This window comes from Phalacrocorax aristotelis, chromosome Z, assembly GCF_949628215.1.
Source record: "Phalacrocorax aristotelis chromosome Z, bGulAri2.1, whole genome shotgun sequence".
Taxonomy (NCBI): domain Eukaryota; kingdom Metazoa; phylum Chordata; class Aves; order Suliformes; family Phalacrocoracidae; genus Phalacrocorax; species Phalacrocorax aristotelis.
Genome location: NC_134311.1, coordinates 7,557,304 through 7,581,477, shown reverse-complemented (window position 1 = coordinate 7,581,477; position 24,174 = coordinate 7,557,304). Strand labels below are relative to the sequence as shown.

General features: G+C 39.2%; 1 protein-coding gene across 2 annotated transcripts in view; it reads left to right on the top strand.

The window, feature by feature from the left end:
• The window catches only part of ATG10 (autophagy related 10), a 93,678-nt gene that overhangs the window by 52,130 nt on the left and 17,374 nt on the right, over positions 1-24,174 (top strand). For both annotated transcript variants that reach the window (XM_075079038.1, XM_075079037.1), the window contains exons 4-5: positions 4,839-4,965; positions 12,703-12,800. In XM_075079038.1, the coding sequence (XP_074935139.1) occupies positions 4,839-4,965; positions 12,703-12,800 (225 nt within the window). The remainder of the gene's footprint in view (positions 1-4,838; positions 4,966-12,702; positions 12,801-24,174) is intronic.

Genomic DNA, 24,174 nt, shown 5'->3' with positions numbered 1-24,174 from the left:
ACAGTCATCTCTGAAGAAAGAGAAACTGTGTGCTGGAGAAACAGCAATACATTTGTTTTCAAGTTTAGAGGCTGAAATGAAATTAAGTGTAAGTGTATGCCAAGCAATGAAATTGGATTTGTTTACTAATCTCCTTTTTTTTCCCCTCACAACAAAACTAGCAGTACCAGTAGCTGCCTGTGTCACCTCTTCCTCCCTTCCCTGCTTGCAGCCCAATCCTGCCATGCTCCTGCAGGAAAATTTCCCAGGAGGCTGGCCTGCAGCAGTAGGAAATGGAGGTCAAGACAGCAAGAAAAGAGATGAGGAACATGGGAACTGGGAGAAAGGCAACTGTGACTTGAGATCCAGGAGAAATGTGCCTGCTGTTCTTTAAACCACTTCTCTTAGCTTTAGGGCCTGCTGCTGCGTTTCAAAGGGAATTTGGGCTAAGCAAGGAAGGCTGGCTTGGCCAGCCTCTGCGGGTGAGGTGGAGAGAGATAAATGTTTGGTGTCAGCAGAGAAAAGTCCCTTTTTTTATCAGGTAATGCTGTTGCCTTAACAGTTCAGCCTGTCTGTCACTTCCCTGGCCCTCCCTTTCCTTTGGAGCCCCCCCTCAAAGGTGACCCGCCTTAACCCATACCTTCCTGCTGCTCTTCAGTCTGCGGAGCACAGTGACTACTAGAGTATCAAAACATGCTATTAACTCTCTCCTGCTGTCAAATTAACTTGTTACCAGGGTTTTTTAACTTTCCTTCTTCATCAGGAGGAAAAAAATACTACAAATACATTATTTTGCTGTCAGAATGACATTTCTTACATACTGATTTAAATAATTTAGCATTTTAAAAGGAACAAAACAACTTTATTTGTTTAGGGGATACTTAAAGGTTGAGACCAGTTTAATATCAATTAAATATAGTAATAATTCATTTATGATGGAACTAATATAATTAATTAGGTAGTTGCTGGTTATCTTTTTTCTAATGCATACATTGCTTTTAAACATCTGCTCAATAGTCCATTATGATAGCACGAGGATGACTTTATGTGACAGCAATAGAGGAGCAGATGCTTCCTGATGATACCTTCCCAATTTGTTTAGGAAACAGTCAGTGAGTCCTGGATTCACAGTTTTAACTTGAAGCATGGCAAGCGTGCAAGCAAGTTTGCAAAGCAGAAACGAAAATTTGAGAAATCAAATTACTTCATAGCATTTTCAGTGATTGCAATTTTGTCAAAACTGCTTTTTTGTTAACATTTTAAATTTTTTTCTAATGCAGCTATGTTTGTTTTGTCTTTACAAGATCTATGCAAAATTACAGATTTGTTTTGTGATGTGTCTACCTAGATTTTTTTGCAGCAGTCACAAAATCTTCTGAATTTAAAACTGATTTTTATATTGTCTATTATAGGAACTAAAATTCAGCATTAGCTCAAAAAGAGATAGAACAACAGTACACATAGAGAAGGAAAGTAGAACAGTTACTTGAAGAAAAAATTTAAGTATGTAGCCTATCATGTGACATACACAAAAATAAAATTCTGTGGTTTTTTTTTTATAAGTTACACCTGTGTTTTATATATATGGATTTATCAGTAGTTGATTAAATAGGGAAAAATAAATCTCTTCTTTGAGGCTGATAGAAAACTCTCTGAGGCTCCAAGGCTTTATTCAGCCATGCATAGATTTTTAGATGTTCCAAAGATCACCTAAAATGACTGTACTCATTTTATTCATCTCATCAAAAAAGTTCATCTCATCAGCTAGAGAGATACCATCGAAACTCTTAGGCTCCAAAATGTACTTTCCCTGCATAAATATGGTGTGTCGTACTTACAGAGACAGTAAAGCACAGGATTACACAGCAACGCTGTATCTTTTTATGTAAGAAATCTGGAAACTGCTGTTTACCGAAAGGAAAGGGGGTTAGAGGTAGCCCTAGGAAGGACTCGGCTGTCTGCCTTTGTATGCAGATCACAAATACAAAGTGCCCACTTGTCACTAGAAGCAGCAGAAAAAGAGATCTGAGTATCAGAAACTTATTTTGAGTAAATGTAGAAACTTTGTAGCAGCCTGAAGTTCATCTTGTTACAGAGCAGAAGAATGTCAGTTTCAAAGCATCTTTGAGCTTTGCATTCAGATGAATGCATGATTTCAGAAACTGCCTAAACTATCAATCAAAAAAATGCAGGATAATGCACAATAGATGTGTCCAAAAATACTCTTCTCTTTACAGGAGTAAAGTATTAAAGCTGCCTTCTTCCCTTCTCTACTGCCTCTCTTGCCATCAAACTATGTACATCTTCTGGGAAGGCCACTTCTGGATAGAATCGCCTTTCTCTGGAAGTAATAATATGTTTTGGGAAGTACCTCACCGTGTAATACCTGACTGGTAATGGCAGAAATTCATAAGATTTCTCAGTGGCCATCTCAAAGAACAATGAAAGTAGAAAGTCTCTTCTTTGCTTTCCTTTTCCTAATCCAGAAAGCAAAGATAGAAGTTGCTTACCCACTGAAATCCATGCTAACCCAGTAAATTGCATTCCTAATGATGAAGTTGTTCTGAGCTTAATTTATGACTTTCTGAGATAGTACGCAGGATTTTTATAAAGGACATTTTCCCTAAGGGTATACAACTTTGAGTATTTAATTTCTGAGTGAGTATTAACTTACTTCTTTTCCTAAGTATTTGGAAGTAATGAAAAATATGGCTTCTTTATAATTCAGTCTAAAATCATCACAAATTAAGTATCAGTATTTATGGGAGGGTATACAGTCATTTTACCCTTACGTACAGAAAGCAGGAGAGAGAAGTATGTGTATACATAGAGCTATTTTCTAGAACCATAGCATTTAATACATGAGCAGGTATTCTTGCCATTTCCAGGAGAAGTATTCTTTTAGGGCAAGGTAAGCTAGTGACTAAGCAATAGGCAAGGCCATAATATCTAATGAAACGTTGATGTCTGTAAAACAGCATGATTTTGATTCCAGGAGGTTGATCCGAAGGGCTTTTGTAAATTTTAATGTAGGTTCAGTTCTGAATATGGACTCTTTCTCTTTCCCACCCCTACAAACTTGAAAGCCAATCTCTAGTTGGTTTTTGGTTTCATTTACCACATGCTTCTGCTGTTCTTCTACTATTCTCACTAAAGCATTGAAAATTGATCCATTTTAAAGAAAGTCCAGCTTACTCTATAGAGAAAATCTTTATTTTCCTAAAGAAATTTTTAAAAATCTGTATTTCACATCTGACCAGAGGGTATAACCTGTGTGAGGAGGAAAAGAACTCGCCACTGTAGTCTGTTACACATTTACATGGGAACTAGGCATAGCATACCTAACTTCACCTGGCCCATGAAGTCAGATACAGTAGTCATCATTGTCCCTTCTGGCATGTTGTCTTTAGTATCCCTTCACATAAGTTTTTAAAACAAGGTTAACACAGAAAGTGCTTTCTTTAGTGTTCTCTTTCAGTGCTTTAGATAACCTGTTTCCTGATAAGCTAAAATCAACCATTCCTACAGCTGTCCAGAACTTCCCAGAAACCTTCTGTTCTGTGAGCATCTATGATTTTCTCATTTACAGTACCTTTCCTCGTTACAGTACCTTGGAGTGTAGCTGCCCAAGGTCGGGCCCCTCCATTCATGATCTTCTATCCCTGTGCCTCAGCAGCATTTGGTTGTCTAATACACTAAATTTGGGGAAAATAACTTTTTTTTTGGACAGTCATTACTGTAACAGTTTACCAGTTCTTACATCTCTTCATAGATTGATTCATGGCTGAGTTAAGGATATTAGATAAAAATGCGAAATTGCTTTAAATTTCTTGTGTGCTAAACCAGCATCATGTTCAAAGGATGGTGGTTCTTATTTTTGTTTCAATCTTTTTTATTTTGCTTGGACAGAGACAGTAAGCCAATATTCACGGTTGCTTGGCAATAGTCAGGTTGTGAAATGCACACCCAACCTGTGGGGCATTATGGTTGCTTTGTTCATGCATGTAAATTTGGGGGTTTGAAAACCAAAGAAGTCCACACCCATAGTGTCTTCTTGGAAAGTTTTTTCTAACATTTAATCTTAATGGCATTATTAATTTAATGGTTCCATTTTCAGAGACGTTGAATATCAACAATTTTTAGAAAAGGTGAAACAACTGGGTGCTTAGCACTGTTTGAATATTAATTTGAAATGCTAGGAAATTGATGCTGCAAACTGGGGTATATCTCAATGCAGTAAGTTCCATCTCTTCTGATTTATTTCAAATCTACAATAAACTTTAGTTACTTTACACCTGAAATACACATTAACAGGAAAAAAAAAGTCTCAGTTTTAGATATATTAGTAGCAAAAACAACCTCTGGCAAAAAGCCTTTAAAGAAAGTAGAACAGAGAATTTTTGATGGATACATTTGATTTGTCTTTTGGCAAGCAAAACCAGATTATTTAAGGATACACTTTTAAAATGGTCTATACTAAAGTTAATGAGGAGATATGCAGCAGTAGTCACCTTATTGTACCAGTTATTGTGCCATAAAGATTTTAGAGAGCTTTTGTCTTTTGCTTACAAAAGCAGCCTGCACTTTGAAAGACCTCCGTTCTGCAAATGCTTACACATAGTTCACAGTTTGTGGAAGTAAGTCTGTAAGATGGCTTTGTAGGTTTTGGACTTTTGTGATTTTCTTGCTAGTATTGAAAAATTCCTTCAGGAATTCAAAGGAGTAGTGCTGTGAAAGGGGTGACTGCCATTGTTTCTGTTCTGTGTATTTATTAAATGTATTACAGTAGTAGTAATTACCTTTCCCTTGATAAAAATACAAAACTTGATGTATTACTGTGTTCATATTTGTTGTTTTAGGAGTCTTTGGATGATTCTCAAGTAGCTGGAGCTTGTGCAGCAGAAGAAGTGATTCGCTATGAGTATCATGTCTTGTACTCCAGCAGCTACCAAGTACCTGTGCTTTATTTTAGGGCATGCATTTTAGGTAAGACCAATCTGCTATTAGACAAAGGGATGCAATAGATGTTTAAAACACAGATTTTGTATTAAATTGAGGAACAGAGTACTGATCATATGTAATAAAGTAAGAGATGAGGCTGTTCACCAGTAGATTTTGTAATACTCCCAACACAGAGCTTCAGGACCTTGGAGTAGATGATATCATCTCAGCCTGAAGGAGGCTGATCTTTGGCTCCTGGCATCTTGCCTGTGGTTGACTAAAACTGCTGGTCATTTTTCTTGTTCTTTTCATTAAATGAATACAAAAACTTAAAGCTGCACGTTTGAATTTGGCCACAAAATAAGTGGACATAATTACAGTGCTTCAGCAGAACCGTGCCTGTTTCTTTGGAGCCTGAATTTGAGCCACAAGGTTTTCTATTTAAATTTGCTACTTAAAAAAAATAATACCAATAAGGTGTTGCCTTTTTCTATCTATTAAAACTGGCTCTTGAAACACTAACTGATCTTCTTTCCTCCCGGGTACGTACATCTTGTTACCCATTACTCAGTTGCTGTAGCTGCTGTGATTTCACTCACCATCCTGTCAGGAAGGAAGGAGGAACACACAGTCTCCCTCCAAGGCCGCTGTTGGTGTCACTTATTTAATCAGCAAACATAGAGTGATCACACTGCAGCACTGGCTGTGCTCTGTTCCTCTCTGCCCGAAGACTGTGTACCAGGGTGGAGGGATTGAAATCTTCAAGTCATTCATTCAGCCTCCTGCATGGTAGCATCAGCATCTTTTGTGTTTTGAATAACCTCCTAACTTTATCTAGATAAAGATTTCTGAATGTTGCCAGTGATATCTTTTCCTTTTTAATTAAAAAGTAGCTTAAGCTGCTTTGAATGTGTTTGGTAGATTTAATCACTCTCTGCCTTATATTGTTTAATTGTTTCTAATTTTGCAGTGTTAGCGTTTTAAAAGGCACTTTAGATTTAAAATTGAAGAACAAATTCTCATAGACTCCCTGGTGGAAAGATTTTAGTCTGAGGTGCAGTTTCAGGAATGGATAATTTGGGGTAAATTTTCAAACTGGGACATGGGGAATTGGGGACATTGCTCTGCCTTTGCCACCATCAGAACTCATTTGCACACATCCTGCTGCAAATTTATTTCTAGAATTATTACAGGCATTTACAAATGTGCAGTGTTTTGCCTTTAAACTTATTCTGCAGACAGGAAGATAAAGTTTTGCTGTAAGAGACAGATTAACCTATTTGTGGTCCTGAAAAATGTCATCTTCTTGGTTTTAGCTGAATTAATAGTGCACTGTCTCTACAGAAGAGGATGGAGACACTGCAGGTAGAGGAAATAGGACACTATTTCTACTGTACTGTACTTTCATATAATTAGTATTCACCATAAGCAGTTAATCACCAGAGAAGAGCTCCCAGAGACAAAACAAGTTGTTTAGCTTGTCAGCATCAGGGAATTGGAGGTGTTGAAACATGACTCCTTATAGCTGGAAGTGGGTATTACAGAAGCTAGTGGATGATCTAATGCACAATCGTAGTGTTATGTGCCAACAGCTCCCCTTGCAGTACAAAACTGTAATTGTTCCTACAAGTATAATTATGTTTTAAAACACTTTTTGGGAACCTTTCACAATGGAAAACAAGGACTTCTTGTGGATAATTGCTGAAGTCACCTGGGTTCTCTTCAGCATTTAACATTCTCTTTTAACATTTAACATTCTCTGACTCTTGAAGAGAGAAGTATATAAAATGCTGGCAATAAGTACTTTTCCAATAATTTTTCAGCTAGTATTGTCTGATTTTTATTATGGATAACTTACTTTTCAAAATGAAAAATTCTGTCATCCCTGCAAGTTATTTGCCCGACTGTGCTGTGCTGTCTGAAGGTCCCAACGTGGGGTTTTCAGGAACCTATGGGTGACAGTCACTCACCATCCCTTGAGATATCTCAGCAAAGTTATCTTTTGTCTTGTCCTGAACCTGGTATGAGGAAAACTCCAGGTAATGCCCTGACATTTTTTTCCTTTGAGGTAATAGTCTTCATGTGATAGGCTCCTCACCTTGTTTCTCAGACAACTAGTAATATTCACTGCATTCCTCATCTGAAATAATCAGGGAAGAATCTTTTTCTGAAACCTACATCAGTTTCCCCGTCTAAATTCCTACCATTATTTGTAGATTAAGTAACAAAATCAGTTCCTCACAAGCCTCTTGTGGGCTGTTCATGGTTTCCCTTGAATCCTGTCCATACTGATCCTCATGTTAATTAAAGCTTATTGCAAGAGGTGAAGGTGAGCTATAATCCTTCCAGTGTTTCCACAGCCCTGCCCTGTCTTGCCTTCCCCAGCAGCAGGGCACAGAGTTTGAATTCAAAACTCTGCTTCCTCTCTGGCAGTGTGTTAAGTGGCCATTACACCTCGAGGCCTGCTTAGGAAATAATAATTCTTCTGTTCAGCCTGACTAAGTAGTTTTGCTTGTTTTGCAATATTCACTTCCTCACTTTGTATGTTATAACAGCAACTGGTGCCAGCCTGTCCAAATCTGCGCTCCTCCAAAAAGACTCTTTAAAAACTTTTTAGAACAACTAAATCCTGCCTTTGTCCTGTCCTGCGTGAGTCCAGTTTTTATTAACTGCTTGGTCTCTTGGAGTCCCTCCTGGGAAAAAGGCTTCCAAAAGAGTTGCTGGGAAGATTTTCCTGTCATATTCAGCATGGTGGGCATCTTCAGGAGCTTGTGTCAGTAAGGACATCTGGTTTCCACCCCTCTTTCCTAGTGATGGTCCTCCAACAGCATAGATAGTTCTTTGTGCAGAAGGACAAAAGTTGCATTGTGTTCTTATCCTTGCTGCTGTTTAAATTGTGTGAAATAATTTATTTTCTGGAATTCATCTTTAGACCTTTTTTTTTGGAGAGAAGTTGGATATGTGAGGTAGTGCAAGGTAAGTGTTTGAAATTTTGATTGCAACAGAACTAAAACATTTTGAGAGACATCCAATCTTTTTGGTAGTCTCTGGGGATAGATTTACAGGGAATGATCTTTTTTCTGTGCAAGGACAAGTGCTTCACCTGACAATAATGGTTAAGTGTGATGACTTTGTCTGGAAAGATGTTTGGGAACGTTATAGGATTCAAGAAGATATTTTTAGGCCACATACATATACATATATATATGTATATATATATGTAATAAACATTTTTCACAACTTCATGACACATCCCACATGCCATATACTCCTAAATTCAGACCTACTTAAGTCCCAGTCTGTGTCAAGATCTCAGGGCAGTGGTCCTCAAAGTCTCAGAGAACTAGGTGTCATTTCTGCAAAATCAGTCTTATGCATGACATACTTTTCAGAAATGGGAGTCCTTCTCTCTTTCTCTGGCTTCTGAGATTACCAAATAGGTAATTGAAGAAATGCAGGAACCCCTGCTGGTATCTGATGTCAGCAATTAGCCCCCTTAGAGACAGATGGTATAGACAATTAGCCTTCCCCTTCAATGCTGGCATCAGCCAGATGGGCTGGGCTAGGTCCAGTAAGCTTTCTTTAATCAGCAGAGTATTTTCCCCTTTTCTTAGTCTTTAAGATGTCAGGGAACTTTGGTCTTTTCCTGAACTGTCATCATCTGAAGCCATACATTCAAAAACCTCTTGCACCAACAGTGAGGCAGCAGCACTGCAATCACAGGTGGACACAGGCATCATTCAGGACTCACATGTCAAGAAAATAATGGCTTGTCACACACATCCCTTTTTATTTTTCCTACAAAGGTAGAGGAAGAATCATGAGTGCTGGCTAAGCACGGAAAAGAAAGAGCAGGACTAATGGGAGTTAATAAGCACTGCAGCCTAACTCCTCTGGAAAAGAGAGAATGCGATTTTCAAGTTGACCTGCTCAAAATACATCTAGCTCACTGACATAGATAGATCCCTGCCAATAAAAAATGCACTAATCAGTGGTTAGAGAGAGGGAGCTTGTAAGATAATGTAACTACCTCCAAACCTGAAGGCATGACTTTCTGTATTTGTAACCGTATTGGGCCCGACTGATGCACTTTCCAGGATATAGACTTACTCCCTGAACTCAGAAGCATGTAACCACTATGTCCTTTCTCAGAAAAATAGCTCCTCTTATGACCATGTCCCATATGAACTGGTTTTATCATGTCTTTGGACATTAAAAAAGTAGAATAATTCATATAATCAGATATTCTCCTAAGCTGTAAGGGTGTTTTGCCTTTTGTGGCAATGGTTTCTTAAGAGTACAAAACCACATTTCTTTGGAAAGTATGCCAGAATGAAGCCTCAAAAAAATTTGTGCACAGTTTCACCAAAAGTGTCAAATAACCTTTAATTAGGAATCTAAGAAATTATTAAAAGCCCTCAATAAACATAAAGAAAACAGAATACAGCAGCTTGGGGAGCCTGAAAATTTTTGCTGAAAAAGTATGTGAAATTTGTATGCCTAAAGAATTTCTGCTCTTTGCAGAAATTAAGGTGTCAAGTCAGCTGGGAGCTGCAACTCATATGCCATCTTAATGCCACACCTTGCTACTGTGATGGGGCACTCAGCCATCTGCTTTTTAACTATTTCTTATTTGTGGTGCAATAAATGAGTTAACCCCAAGTGGACCATCAAGAAGCTTTTCTCAGAAAAGTTTGTTATAGTCAGTCTAGACATTTAAAATAATAAAGATCTGAGTTTGTGATAGAAAGGCTGTAGTTGTTCTTGCCTGACTATTAAGACAGATGAACTGGTGGATTCGAGCCCCACGTCAGTTAATGGCAGAGGCAGAACCCATACTTAGGAGCTCTGGACTCCCATCCTTCATCTCCTTTTTCTCAACAAAAATCTTAATTGGGCAGTTCCCAGGCTCTTTGGTCCTTTCTTGGTGGGAAGATGTAAGGTTAATTGTATAAAAGTCTGCACTTCACAGAGCCTGGTTTAGTACTCGTGAGTACGTGATGTGTCATGTACCCGACTGGTGGCATGACAGGCATGGAGCTTCAGACAAAGGTACGGTAAATCTGGCATGGCCCACAAGCTGCTATTTCCCTTCACTCTCTGCAGTTATCTAATGAGCTGAATTATACAAAATGTATATCTAACCACAAACTTCCACTTCGTCTGTACACCCGCTCCCAGCTAGACTTGGGATAAGACTTGGGACAAGTTGCAAGCACCTCAGCAGCTGTGCTGTCGTGGGTGGATGATGAGTAAATGTACTGCTGGGGGAATCTGAAGCCTCTGCCTCCCTCTCCTGCCACTTCTCTTGGCTTGGTGCTGCTGTTGCCTTCTTTTTCTGGCTGAACTTTTTGAGTTCAGCTCCATCACAGGAAAGAATGAGACAAGAAGCAGAGAGGCTGCTTGGCTCAGCAGGTGCCACAGTGGCCCCTTGTTGCTAGCAGCAACAATTACAGCCTGCTCTGTCAGCCCAGCTGGATGTTTGAGGTCTCAGTGGGTTGCAAGAATGTGTAACAGGGCTGCTAAACATGTGAATGCTGGCAGCCCTGGAAAACGGGGTCTGAACGTACCCGAAGAATAATAAAGTGTCTTGTGCAAATCTGGGAGCCCACAAATAAATTGTGTTCGGTTATATCATCCTAAGCAGATGACCACACAAACTGAGGAGTTTTAAAATATAAAACACATTACCTGGAGTGGGTCCTTCTATTAGTCATTTTAAGATCTTAGTGTAGCTGGTTTATTTTATTTTATTTTATTTTATTTTATTTTATTTTATTTTATTTTATTTTATTTTATTTTATTGAGAGAGAAATCTCTTTCAATAGATCTTCAGGTCTTTATCCCACAAAAGAAGATGAGGTAACAGCCCTTCCACTCCCTCTCCTTTTTCAAGGGTCTTGCAGTTCCCAACTATATAGCTGAACCTCACATCCATTTTAAGTATCAAGAACTTATTCCTTCCTGCTGCATCTGGTCTCCCATCTTCTAAGCTAGTCAGTTAAATATGAATTTACAGGAACACAATTCGTGGAAGACTGTATGAAAGCTTTCTAATTTTACAAAACACAATTAAAATAATTTAAACCTTAGTGAAATATATTAAAATAGTGCAGAAAATCCAAAATTTAGGGAAACTTAAGTCCAGGCATATTTCAATGTATAAGTGCATAATCAGAATGCCCAGATCAATTCTTTTTTCCTATGTGAAATATTGCAATTACTTTATATTAACTATTTAAGTATTTAATGTCTGTGATCTCACCCTGATGTGAAGTGAAACTTTCAGTTTGGATGTACTTGCATTTTTCTGTGGAAATAAAATAAATCTATACTGAAATATGATGGAAGATATACTGCTTCTCATACATGAAGTAGTAAAATTCATGAGATAAAGACAAAACTAAATTTTATCTATAATATAATTAATGCTTCAACAATATTTGATCATTTCTGTAAATGAGATTAATGGATAGACTCAGAGTAATCCATTCCACGTGTATGATCTGAATTTGCTCAAGTGTTACTATAAAAATTAACAGATACAAAGAAAGGTGTACAGAACAAAATCTAGAGTGGCAAATCAAATTTTGCATTAGAATCTGTGTTCTAGATTTTACATTTGGACTTCCTCTGCATTGCCTTTACAGGTTGAACAGAAAACAAAAAATTGCAAGTATGCATGGCACCTTGTATTACCTGCACAAAGATGATCTGAGCATAAATACATCCTTCTAAAGTTAACTTATGTTCTTGTAACAAGTTTCTTAGTAAATGTTAGACCACCCCCAGCACAGGTCTGGTGTCTGCCATCATAAACTCTCTAAGGGCATGATGGTCTAACAAGTGTCATGTTAATGAGGATGGCATAGTATAACTGGTTAATGTGCTCTTAACCCCTCAGACACTTTATTTGCAACATGCTTCTGCTATATGGTGCCTATATAAGTTCAGAACTTGGTGCTTTCTTGTAAATATGTGCAGAAAATAAGAAAACAGAGGCTGTAGGCAGCTGTTTTTAACTTAAATCTAAACATGGCATTCAAATGTTAATTGGGTGAATAAATCTTGTTCATTTTACAGACATGAAAATGTCAGTAGAATAAAACTGTTTATCACAGGATAATGGTTTCTGACACCTAATAAATGCCAACATGAAGCTACTTACTGAAAGTATATAAAAATATTCTATTGCTACTTGCCAAAAAGAAATAATGAGGAAAAATTGACATGCTTATTTTATAAGTGGTTGACACTGATACCTTGGCATAATTATAACATCACAACTAAAAACCTGATGCAACAATGCTAAATAAACGCAGCTCAAGAAAAAATTATGGGCATGTAGATTACCAAAATGCAGTACACTTAGAATTTTGTTCCTTATATTTTTTTCCCATTCTTTCATTATGAATTGCATGTATTTACATGAGATAACTGTTCACAATATTATTTTTGGTTTTAAATTTATCTTATCCAAGCATTGTATTACAAAATTAAACTTCACACCTTGCAACCAGAATGGCAAGTTGTTCCTCTCAGGTGACAGAGAAGAAAGCTGAAAGGGAATTTAGGGTAGTTTTATATGCACCTCCAGTCAGGATTTGAGCAACACTTCTTTGGAGTTCAGAGGGCCGGAAGGGTCTCAGTTATGTTTTGCTGTTATTTTTTCCATCTGCTTCCAGATAATCAGTATTTTCAGATTAACTTTTGCTATTCTGTATTAAAGATATAGCATGCTTAAGAGCTTTGACTGTGGATGGTTGTTTCCCCCCCTCGCAGATGGAAGGCCTTTAACTCTGGATGAAATATGGAAAAGTGTTCATGCATGCTACCAGGCTCGTCTGCTGGAGGCGCCCTGGGACACTATTTCACAGCAGGTGAGAAACCACTGGTCCTTTACAAACTGATGAATGCAATATATGCCTGAATCCTCAATGGCCTTACTCCCCTCCTGGACACAAGTGAAATATAAAAAAGTCGAACTGAGGTTGTCCTGAGCCAGTTATCAGCAACAGTTTTAGTCGTGAATTTTGAAGGATATATACGTGTTCACCATGTAAGACTTAATGTGACAGTATATCTCATTTAAAATACTTTTCCAAAGCCAGCCCTGAAAACTTTGGGCAATTTCTGAGTAACAGTGGATTTTGGGAAATACGAAAGTAGACTGATTTATGTAAGTAAAATATATTAGTGTAACATTTCACAGATTTTTTATTAATCAAATTACCAAAAAAGATTGTGTAATTTTCAACTTTAGAGAGACTTGCAATCCTTAGGACAGAAGGAGGCAAAATTGGTCTCTCAATCAACTAATAAGTTGTTGCTGAGTAATGTCCTTAAGAATCAGTAGTTAATGAATGCTGTGCTTTACAAGAGGCGGCAAATTAGTAAACTGTGATATCACTACCTTCTTTTAGAGCTATTCAAATCACTTTTATTTAAAGTGTTTTTGAAGTCACCAGATCATTTCAGCAACCGTTCACAGATTTGCGATGATGGCTCTCTTGAAAACAGTCATACTTGTTCAAGGAAGAGCGGGATATGGTTCAGAGCCGAGCTGGTTGCTCTGGTTTCTACCGTCAGCTCCAGGCCTCCAGTGCAAGTTTGGACAAAGAATAGCGACTCTATGGGTGTGAATTTTTTATCATCAGACAAAGGTACTGATGTGTCCTTTCCTCCTCCCCTTTCCTTCATTGACTTTTTGATTTTAGCTGTTTCCAGGTACACAGGTCTCTTACTACAGCATCTGGCACAACTGGGATATAACATCAACTGAGTTCTAAAGGTGTTTCCTTAATTCAACTCACACAGTTTAATTACAGGATGCCTATTTGTAGATGGTACTCAATCACATGAACACAAACGGCATTCATGTTTTTGCAGCCATGGACTATTGTTTGTATTATAATATTTTGTATTATAATAATTGGTTTTCTGTGTTTGCTGTGCCTGTCTGAATTCCAGTTGTGAGTTTGCAGATTCTCATAATATACTCTTTACATAAAGTACTAATTACCTGACTTGTCTACTGCAGAATGGAGATGAGAAAATTAGTTTTTAATAAAACAATATAATATGGTAGCATATAACTGATTTTCTGCACAAGAAAGTATTGCAGTTCAGATTTTTCAGTAAAGTTTTATGACTTATAGCTGAAGTTTGAGATTTATAGCTAAATCATGAGTGTTTCTGTATAGAGAGGTAGAGATTTCAATTAACTTTGCCTCCACTGCATCCACCTTCTTGGATTCCTAGTAGACAGACCGCAGTAACCCTGCAGTCATATGCTAGGTATCCTTTAGGACTGACATCTCTGGTATTTCCCAGCAGAGCTGTTCTGGCTTGTGGATAGTTTATATTCCCACCTGCAAAAATATACAGGAGAATCTGCTATGTGCACTCTGGAGGTGGTGTGCCTTCTCTATGCTCACGTTATACAGTGGCCTGAAGCCACTTTCAAGATCCTCTGTAGAAAACAGAGTCTCTTTCTATTCATCTGCAAAGCACTGCAAGAACCTACAGCTCTGTCTAGGTAATAAATCATAATGCGATACTACTGAGAATAAAGAATAAACAATACGTTTGGAATGTGTACAATCAGAATGATGGAAGCCAAAAGGAAAACCAGGTCACTCTTAGGGAACAGTAAAGTAAAACTGTCCTGTGTCTAGTAACTAGAGATGCGTGTGAGATACATACACACAAAGGCTTGCAGAAACAGGTTTTCTGGGTGGTAAGACACGTGGAGTGCTGAACCTGTTGCCCCTGTGACACCTCTCCAGAGGTGGTTCAGGCAATGTGAGTCCAGTGACAAACACAAACCAAGATGTAAATAGTGGGCCCGCTGCTGAGCAAGGAATGGGGCCCTGGTGACGCAGGATGCAGAGAAGGCAGAGTTACTCAATGCTTTCTTTGCCTCAGCCTTTACTGCTAAGGCTGGCCCTCAGGCATCTCAAACCCCAGAGAAGAGAGGACAAATCTGAGGAAAGGAAGACTTCCCATCGGTTGAGGAGGATTGGGTCAGAGATGACCTATGCACACTGGATCCCAACAAATCCATGGGTCCCGATGGGATGCACCCACGAGTGCTGAGGGAGCTGGTGGATGTTCTTGCTGAGACACTCTCCATCATCTTTGAAAGGTCGTGGAGGACAGGAGAGGTGCCCGAGGACTGGAGGAGAGCAAATGTCACTCCAGTCTTCAAAAAGGGCAAGAAGAAGGACCTGGGAAACTACAGGCCAGTCAGCCCTCACCTCCATCCCTGGAAAGGTGATGGATCAGTTCATCCTGGAGGTCATCTCCAGGCATGTAGAGAACAAGAAGGTTATCAGAAGTAGTCAACATGGATTCACCAAGGGAAGATCATGCCTGACCGACTGGATAGCCTTCTGTGATGGCGTGACTGGCCTGGTGGATGAAGTTAAAGCAGTGGATGCTGTCTATCTTGACTTCAGTAAGGCATTCGACACTGTCTCCCATAGCATCCTCACAGGCAAGCTAAGGAAGTGTGGGTTGGATGAGCGGACAGTGAGGTGGACAGAGAACTGGCTCAGCAACACAGCTCAGAGGGTTGTGATCAATGGGGCAGAGTCTGGCTGGAGGCCTGTCACTAGTGGTGTTCCCCAGGGGTCTGTGCTGGGTCCTGTCCTGTACAACATATTCATCAATGACCTGGATGATGGGACTGAGCGTAACCTCAGCAAGTTTGCTGATGACACCAGGCCGGGAGGAGTGGCTGATAACACCAGAAGGCTGTGCTGCCATCCAGCGAGACCTGGACAGGCTGGAGAGCTGGGCCCAGGGGAACCTCATGAAACTGAACAGGAGCAAGTGCAAGGTCCTGCACCTGATGAGGAACAACCCCAGGCACCAGGACAGGCTGGGGACCTGCTGGAAGGCTGCTCTGTTGAGAAGGACCTGGGAGTGCTGGTGGACAACAAGCTGACCATGAGCCAGCACTGGGCGCTTGTGGCCAAGAAGGCCAATGGTATCCTGGGGTGCATTAAAAGGAGTGGGACCAGCAGATCGAGAGAGGTTATCCTCCCCCTCTACTCCGCCCTGGTGAGACCACATTTGGAGTGCTGTGTCCAGTTTTGGGACCCCCAGTTTAAGAAAGACGTGGAACTGCTTGAGCAAGTCCAGCGGAGAGCTACCAAGATGATCAGGGGACTGGAGCATCTCCCTTATGAGGAAAGGCTGAGAGACCTGGGTTTGTTCAGCCTGGAGAAGAGAAGGCTGAGGGGGGGATTTCATCAATACCTATAAATATCTAAAGGGTGGGTGTCAGGATGATGGGACTGGGCTCTTTTCAGTGGTGCCCAATGACAGGAGAAGGGCAATGGGCACAAGTTGGAGCATAGGAAGTTCCAGCTAAACGTGAGAAAAAAAACCCTTTCCTGTGTGAGTGCCAGAGCAGGGGCACAGGCTGCCCAGGGAGGCTGTGGAGTCCCTTCCCTGGAGACATTCACACCCCGCCTGGACTCCAGGCGGTCTCCAGAAGTCCCTTCCAACCCCTACCACTCTGTGGTTCTGTGAAAAGCATTTTGGAGAAATTAGCAGAGTCATCGCAAGAAAACTCTATTGAACATAATATCAAGGTGACTTTCCATTAAATAAGGAGATTACAAACTAAGTTAAATTGTTTATTCTAGAGTAATACAGACTCTACGTCAGGCTGACAGCACAGTACTGGAACTGCAGGCAGGTAGCAGAAGCCAGAAAAATAAAGATCCCCCAGGAATCCCACTAGATAATTTGCAATTACTTTACTATGTTTCCTACCTCAAATTTATATATGCCTTCTTCTTGAAGACCCTGTACGTGTGGCTCAACAGTGTTGAATTCCACTGACTTCAGTGAGGTTAGCCTGATTTACATCAGTATTGAACTTCATCCAAAGGCCCCAGCTGCATTCCTGGATTGGAAATGTACTTTCCCACATGGCTGTGAGAGAGAGAGCCTCCGGGAAAGCAGCTTTAGAGGTCTACAGTGTTAATTTTAGATGAAAGCAGAAAGGCACCAGGCAGTGAGGTACGTTTGCTTATGGTCATTTAGTCAAGTGATAAGAAGACAAAAGAATGCATGGTTTGTGGAAGCGTACATCTCTGGAGCTGAATCAGAGTAGAGGAGAGCACCAGTACAATTAGCAGTGTGAACACTGTCATATTTTCAGTGCCAGCAACCACTGGTGCAACAAACGCTTCCCCTTGTAAACTGAGAGATGCATATGCCTGTCCAAATATAAAACAGCAGTAAAAATGACAGTATTCTCAAAGGAATTATGAAAGATAATAAAATCATACTGTAAGCAGTAGCCTGCAAGCCTCAGATCAAAACAAGAGTTAGGTCTACAAGAAAAAAGAGTATTTTTCCCACTCAGATGATTCAGGGTTCTGAAATGAAACACAGAGTTTTCTCCTCCCTTTCTGCTTTTCTGCTGACCCACTTTATTATATGGGTTAGGCTTTGCCTGCAGGGACACAGATCGTATAATGCAAGTCACTGGGCAAACCCACCAAATCAGGCTTGAACTCTCAGTACACATGAACAGCAGAGAGAAAAGGTTTAGGATTTTGCTCCAAAAGAGATACAAGTTTTAAATTCTACAAGCAGTCCACCACTGGGAAGAAGAATTGAGCTGGTCACTGTCCATACATAAAGTTACTTAACTTTCAACTAGGGCTGATTTTGCACTTTGATTCAATAGTTGGCAGATTATGAAAAGAAAGTCATACTGCCATTTTTAATCCCAGGTCCAGCATCTTACGCTAATCATTTGGGACTTAAATTCCATGTATTCAATGAAATGTGAGTGCCATGTCTGTGCACATTTTTGATACAACTATGTTTTTGGCTTATACTTTCTATGGTAAAATACATCCGAGATCAGGAACTGAGACATTGCCTAAGCTCCAAAGAAATCAGGTTTTGGCAATTACATTGCCAAAACAGTTTTTATGTAAAATTTGAACATTTTGAGTTACTTCTGACTATTGTGGAATGTCATTTCCATTTTCCAAGAAAGCATCTTCAAATATTTTTACTGACTAGATTATTTTTATTGCAAAAAGCATAAGTCAACTAGTTACCTTCTCATAAATAAACATGATAAGGTCGCATAGTATTTTAAAATGATAATTGATAAATGGTGATGATTTAATTGCACTTCCTCTACTAATAATCTTAAAATGCACAAATGAAGTTCCTATGATTGGCTTTCTTCTGAGTTAAATCTCCCTGGAGTCTTCAGTCATCCCTTTCTACATCCGGTGATAACTTGCTTTGGCTGTTTTAAATAATACAAATCAATTATAACACACAGCTGTTTAACAAAACTCCTAAATGTTGCTAGAGGTCTCTGTGGGTATTTCCTGATGGCTTATAATGACATCAATTTAGCACACCTGGTAAGATCTGTGTGAGCTGGAAGAAGCTTAATTCTGCAATGACAGGAAAATTAAGGAGTATTTATGGATTACCATTGCATTTCAGAACCGTTGCCAACTGTGATTTTAGCTTCTTTTTACAAAGAGTCAGAAATGGATTTGCAGGCATTGCATGCCTGTCTCCTGAATAGTTTACCTGTAACTTGGTGGGTGCTTTTGAGGATATCCTCTAATAGTTATTTCTTTCTACACATTCTACACCAAAGAATGTCTCTTCATAGTTTTGAATTAATGCATGCTAGAAATGTACTCTTTACAAGAAGCTCCCTCCCTAGTCTTTGTAGCCTTTCCTGAACTGAAGAGAAACAGAACTTTCCTCAGTTGTCCCTCGACTGGATTCTTCCGTTCAGCTTGACATGGGATGGAATCCCAGCCCTGCACCCCTGTACCGCTGTGCTGGTAACCTTCCGGGCTCCTCAGGCTGCCAGCCCTGGTGTTTTTCCTGACGACATTGCTTTTTAAAAGTACTTACTAAGCCAGTTACGTATCAGCCATAAGAGCAAATAAAAGGTCTAGATGTTTGGAAGAGCACAGGGGGAGAAAAAGACAAATATGTCAGACTGAGAAAAACTGCAGATAGGATGAATGTAGAAATAACACTAAGTCTCCTGGAGAGATTTCAGTTAATAGTGGAAAACAAAATCAAGGCACATTCTCCAAAAACTCAGGCAAATGTATCCAGCTAAAAGAAAGTTACAGTAAATGGGAAGAAAAGTCCAGACAAAAGAATCATGAAGTAAGTCATCATGATAATGGATGGAAGCAAGAAACACACATACTTCTCTCCATGTACTCTGATATTCAGCAGAGAACTCCAGTACAGTTTTTGGTAAATACATTGTGGCATTGTGTAAAACAGCTCAAACATAATGATGCTTTGTGTAACTAAAACAGCAGAGCCACCACAGTAGTATCTAGGTATGATACCTGGCATAGTTAAGTTGGCAGCGGTCCAAAAGTGCCATGGTCAAATGCTAAATGAAAGGAAAAAACCACAACAATAGGAAAAAGGTTAAAAAACAAACAACAGGGAGTAGAGCATAGAAATGAAACAAGGAGGGTGAAATCTTCCTGATGATAAAGGTGAACATATTTTGCCACACGGTAGTGCAAGATTTAACAACCAGGAACAAAGATAACTACAGTTTAGTTAATCTGTGAAGGCTACGTTTTACCTTTTATTGCTTTGGAAATCTGTCCCAAGGTGAATGGGAGATGTGAAGCAGCAGAAGGTGACTATATGGTTATAGCAAGAACTTCTGCTTTAGACCATGTGGTATTAGGTCCTTGCTGTAGAATTCGGAAGTACAGAGGCCATAAGTACCTGAGAATATCAGATTTTTTCCTCTAATTTTTAGAAACCTGCTTTTCAAAACTGTGGCCTGGTAATCATGAAGATTTAAGAGCATAATAACTTCATCAGGTACTAGATACACATTTCCATATAAGCTATACATGTTACCACATACAGCAGTAAAGCTGCTTTGAAAGTTTTAGTGTATATCTAATGGCCAAAATATCAAATAATAGTAGAACTATTACAAAATATAAATAAAAAACCCGAACAGAGATGCTCAGCTGTCTTAGTGAACCATGTTTACGTTTTTTGAGCTATAAGATAATTGTCTGTGAAAGCTGCTGAGATGACAGTATTCAAGACTGAAGCCCTTTTTTGTTAGAATGGGTGTGGGATAGGCATTGGCAGTGCATTAATTTTTATCCTGGTGTGGCTAGGTGCTTCAAACCTATCTTGGTGTACCTGGATCAAGGACCAAGGCAATGGTGTTGTCTCCACATCCAGTTGAGTCATTGGTTTCTCCAGAGGGTATGAACTGGTAGTGGATTGGTGATGTATACAGTCACCTGTCAGAAGACAAACTGAGACCTATATATTTCTCAGGCACCTTCTGAAAGTTGTTTTAAAATGGTAGAATATTTACTGGATTGGAAAATGAGTGAAGGCACTAGTCGGCTTTCATCCTTTCGTTGCCCTGATGGGTGTTTATAAAAGTGTATACAAAGTAGAACAACTTCAACAGGGGAAAGTAAAGCATTCCCACCTCAGAATACCACGTATGTCAGTGGTAAACTGCTCTCCTAGGAAGTTAAGTGATTTACTCTAAATCAGGATCAAAACTGATCATCTTTTCAAGATGCAGTGGCTGATGCACATGCCCAGTGACAGAAAAGTAGGGTTTTTTTCGTGTGGGGAGAGACAGCACTCTGAGAAATGTGCATTTCTAAGGCTATGGTGAAGCTGAGTAATAATTCCATGAGTTTTAGATACAAGCCCTTGAACATATGTGCCCAAGTCCATTTTTGATTCTTTTCTCTTGTGCGAGTCCATCTCTTAGTTTTCTTTTTTTTTTCCTGTGTGAAAGCAAACTAGCAAGAGAATTTGAGAACTTTAAAAGCTGATGAATGAACCTGATCACAGTCAGTACCAAAAATCACCAAAAATTTTGAACAGTGTGTTATTGTCATAAAGCCTGACCTTCCCCTGAGAAAACAAAGTCATAAACACAATCAAGTATATGTGCTAAGGCTTAATCAATGCTTAGTGATGATGGAATGTGAAATCAAACGTCCAAGGATAGAAATAGAATTGCATTATTACAGGAGGCTCAACAGTTGAAAAACTGCCCAGTAAAACAAGGATGAAAGCTTGGTGACTTGAAGGTCCTGCAGAAATAGTCTAAAAAACTAATCTGTCAGTCAAGACTCTGACGGATTAAGTTACAGAGCACCTGTGTCCATACATCCCTCCCTCTACCCCTGTTTTTAACCAAAACTGATTCGGGTGCAATTACTTCTGTTACCAAAGTGTGACTTAGAGGTGTGTGTGCAGGGCACTCCCCCCAGCCGCGGGAGTGGACACATTTCATGTGTGGTACCTTGATTGTGGATTTGCCAACAATGAAGCAGCATTTTGCTTGTTGAGAGCTTTCCTGTCTCTCCAGAAAAAAACATTCAGAGCATTCTCATACCAGCTGTAAATGGGGCAGTTTGTGAGGACAGTGCAAACCTAAGCCTCATGATTATATTAAAGCAGATATTCTCCCAGCCTGAAATTCTGCTTCCGAAACAGTGCCAAAACTTCCGGGATTCTTAAGAATGAGCAGTTTCCTGTGGTCACATTGATTGTGTTATTCTGTCACCCCATCTTCTCAGAAAACTTTCTGCACTGCAGAAAACTTAAGCCTAATGGCCTAACTTAGAAATGGTAATCTCTGCAAATACACCTTTCTTCAAAGTTTATTTCTCCTTTGGTGTGTTCCTGCTGTTTTATAACCCTCAATGAATTCCTGTATATGGCAGAGCATTGTTGTCTATGTGGTGGTCTGTTAAAAAGATCCTCCACAGTGCTTCAAGTCTTAGCTTAAAATCTAAGCTTGTGTAACCCTTAAAATAAAAAGCTGTGGACTGTTGATACCAATGCTAGTCAAGTTAGGACTGAAGGTGATTCTGCTTGTTTCCTTCTGCATTGTTCATGCATCTTCAGGTGCAGACTATGCAACCCTTTTTTGAATCCCCGTCTACAATGAAAGTTGCTTCCATTTACTAGTAGCACTTCTACAAAAAGGGATGAGTTTCCAACTCTGTCCCACAAAGTATTGATCTCAAGTTTCAGAATAGTAAGTGACGAGGAATTCTCCCATGTCAGTTTTTTTCTCAACATTTGCTTCTCAATTTCATCTGAATGAGGCGTTTTCTTTCTGTCTTTTGATACTTAGCAGGTAGTCATAATTTCATCTGTTATATTTCTATTCTGTCACATAAAAGTAGTCAACCAAACCTAAACTACCCAAATAACAGCACAGAACTGCGCTATTTCTATATTAATCCAGAGTCTGCTCTTTTTCAATATGTAGTTAAGAATCTGGAAGATGTATTCTTTATAGTACTTCAATAATCCTGTCCATTACATCACTTAATTTATAGGAGTGTTAACAGAAAAATCAATAAACATTATTTCTAAAATGTCAGGGATGTTAATGGTGTGATTTAAAAAAGAGAAAGATTCAAAACTGAACAGAACACATTGATGTAGTGTTGTAGAGGCACATCTTGCTGAAACTGTGGTAGGGAGGATTTAAATCATTATGGCTCAGTCATCTTGAAAATGTGTGTAGGTAGCTATTCTTAGATATACAAATCTTTCTTGCCATATTGTGGGATTTTGCTAAGTGGGGGAGGCTGTATACAGTGTATCTTAACAGAAGGTTGCTAAGATCGCTCCTAAATAATTTTGAGTCATATCAACAGTTTCTATGGATCCCCTGCTAATATTTTTGGAAAATTATTAATACAACTTCCTGAGGAAAGGGAGTCTTACCAGTACAGATTAGAAAAATCTAAGGATGGGAAAGCTGGGTGGGTATGTATTTCCAACTAACATTTTCTGTGATGTATTGAACTTCTGTGGTTTAAACCAAGCAGTAGTATTGTACAAGCTAGCAGGTAGGCTGTATTTTAAAGCTAAGCATTAATTAATAATGTATAGCTGCCCTACAGTTTAATCGTGCTCTACCCAATAAGACTTTATGGACATAAACCTAGGCTGACTAATTTCATAGGAGGAAAAGACCAAATAGTGGACTAATACTAAATGATGTAGAGTACATATAGAGGTTTAATGGATAATTTACATGTAGAGATAAAAAGCAGTAGGAGGATCCTTGCCAATTTCTGGGGCACAACTCAGGATAGACTTTCAGGTCCTGGTACTTTTGTTACGTGAGTTGATCAATTATTCTGAAGTGAAGATTCACTAATATTTTCCACACAGATATGTAATTAATTGAATGAATTACAATGTAATAGTATTCATTCTCTTGATTCTTATCTGCTTCTGTAGAAAACTTGTTTCAGTCTTATACATTGCATTTACAGATAATTTGTCTACCAGTGGCTTTGCTTCCACAGAGCTTCCTAAGCAGAGATTTTGTGGAAGAAGGTGTAATAGCATGTGTCCTCCCTGGTCTGGCATTTCTCCTTGTAAGCTGAGGCAGGCTGCTTTTCTGTCTTCCCCCTGCCATGACCTCTAACAGTTCACTACTGGAATGAAGCTGGTCACTGAACATTCACCTTTATTGAATGTTTTTGTGAAAAATTCTAAAATACACAACAACATTGATTGCACAATATGAAAGAAATGGATATCATATATGACATTAAGTTCCAGTTGAGAGGCAACTGGTATGGTCACAAGGTGTTGAAAACTTTATAACAATTTCCCTTTTTGTTTTCTGCAGCAAGGGCTTGTGGTGAAGCCCTTTGGCAGATTTTTTTTAAATAAAAAAAAAGCATTATAAGTGCTGTTTAAATGTAAGTTAGGTATCCATGTTAACAGAAAGCAATTTTTGCCTAAGCACCTGTGCTCTCAAGGTGTGAAAGCAGATGGTATCAGCAGCTCAAAAGCATGTAGACAAATTCATGACACCACTTCATCCATAAATGGATGCAAAATTACTAGGCAGGAATGTGTCCTCCATCATCCTTAATACAGCAGACGTGCTGGAGCAGTAGAAGGGGAGTAAACCACAGAAAGAGGCCAGACTCATGTTCTCCCAAAACAGCTGTTCCAACTGCCACTGTTGGAGAGAGAATGCACTGCTAGATGGACCATTGGTCCAATCCCATCAGGCACTTCTTACATTTTTAAGGCAGTCTGAGGTTGAAAAAAGAAAGTGAACTCATCCAAGGAGATGAATTTACTCCATATAGTTAGACTTGTATATGAAGCTGTATACAATCTTCAAGACTCACCAAACCAGCTGACAGCCTGTGCTGCTTTTGGCTG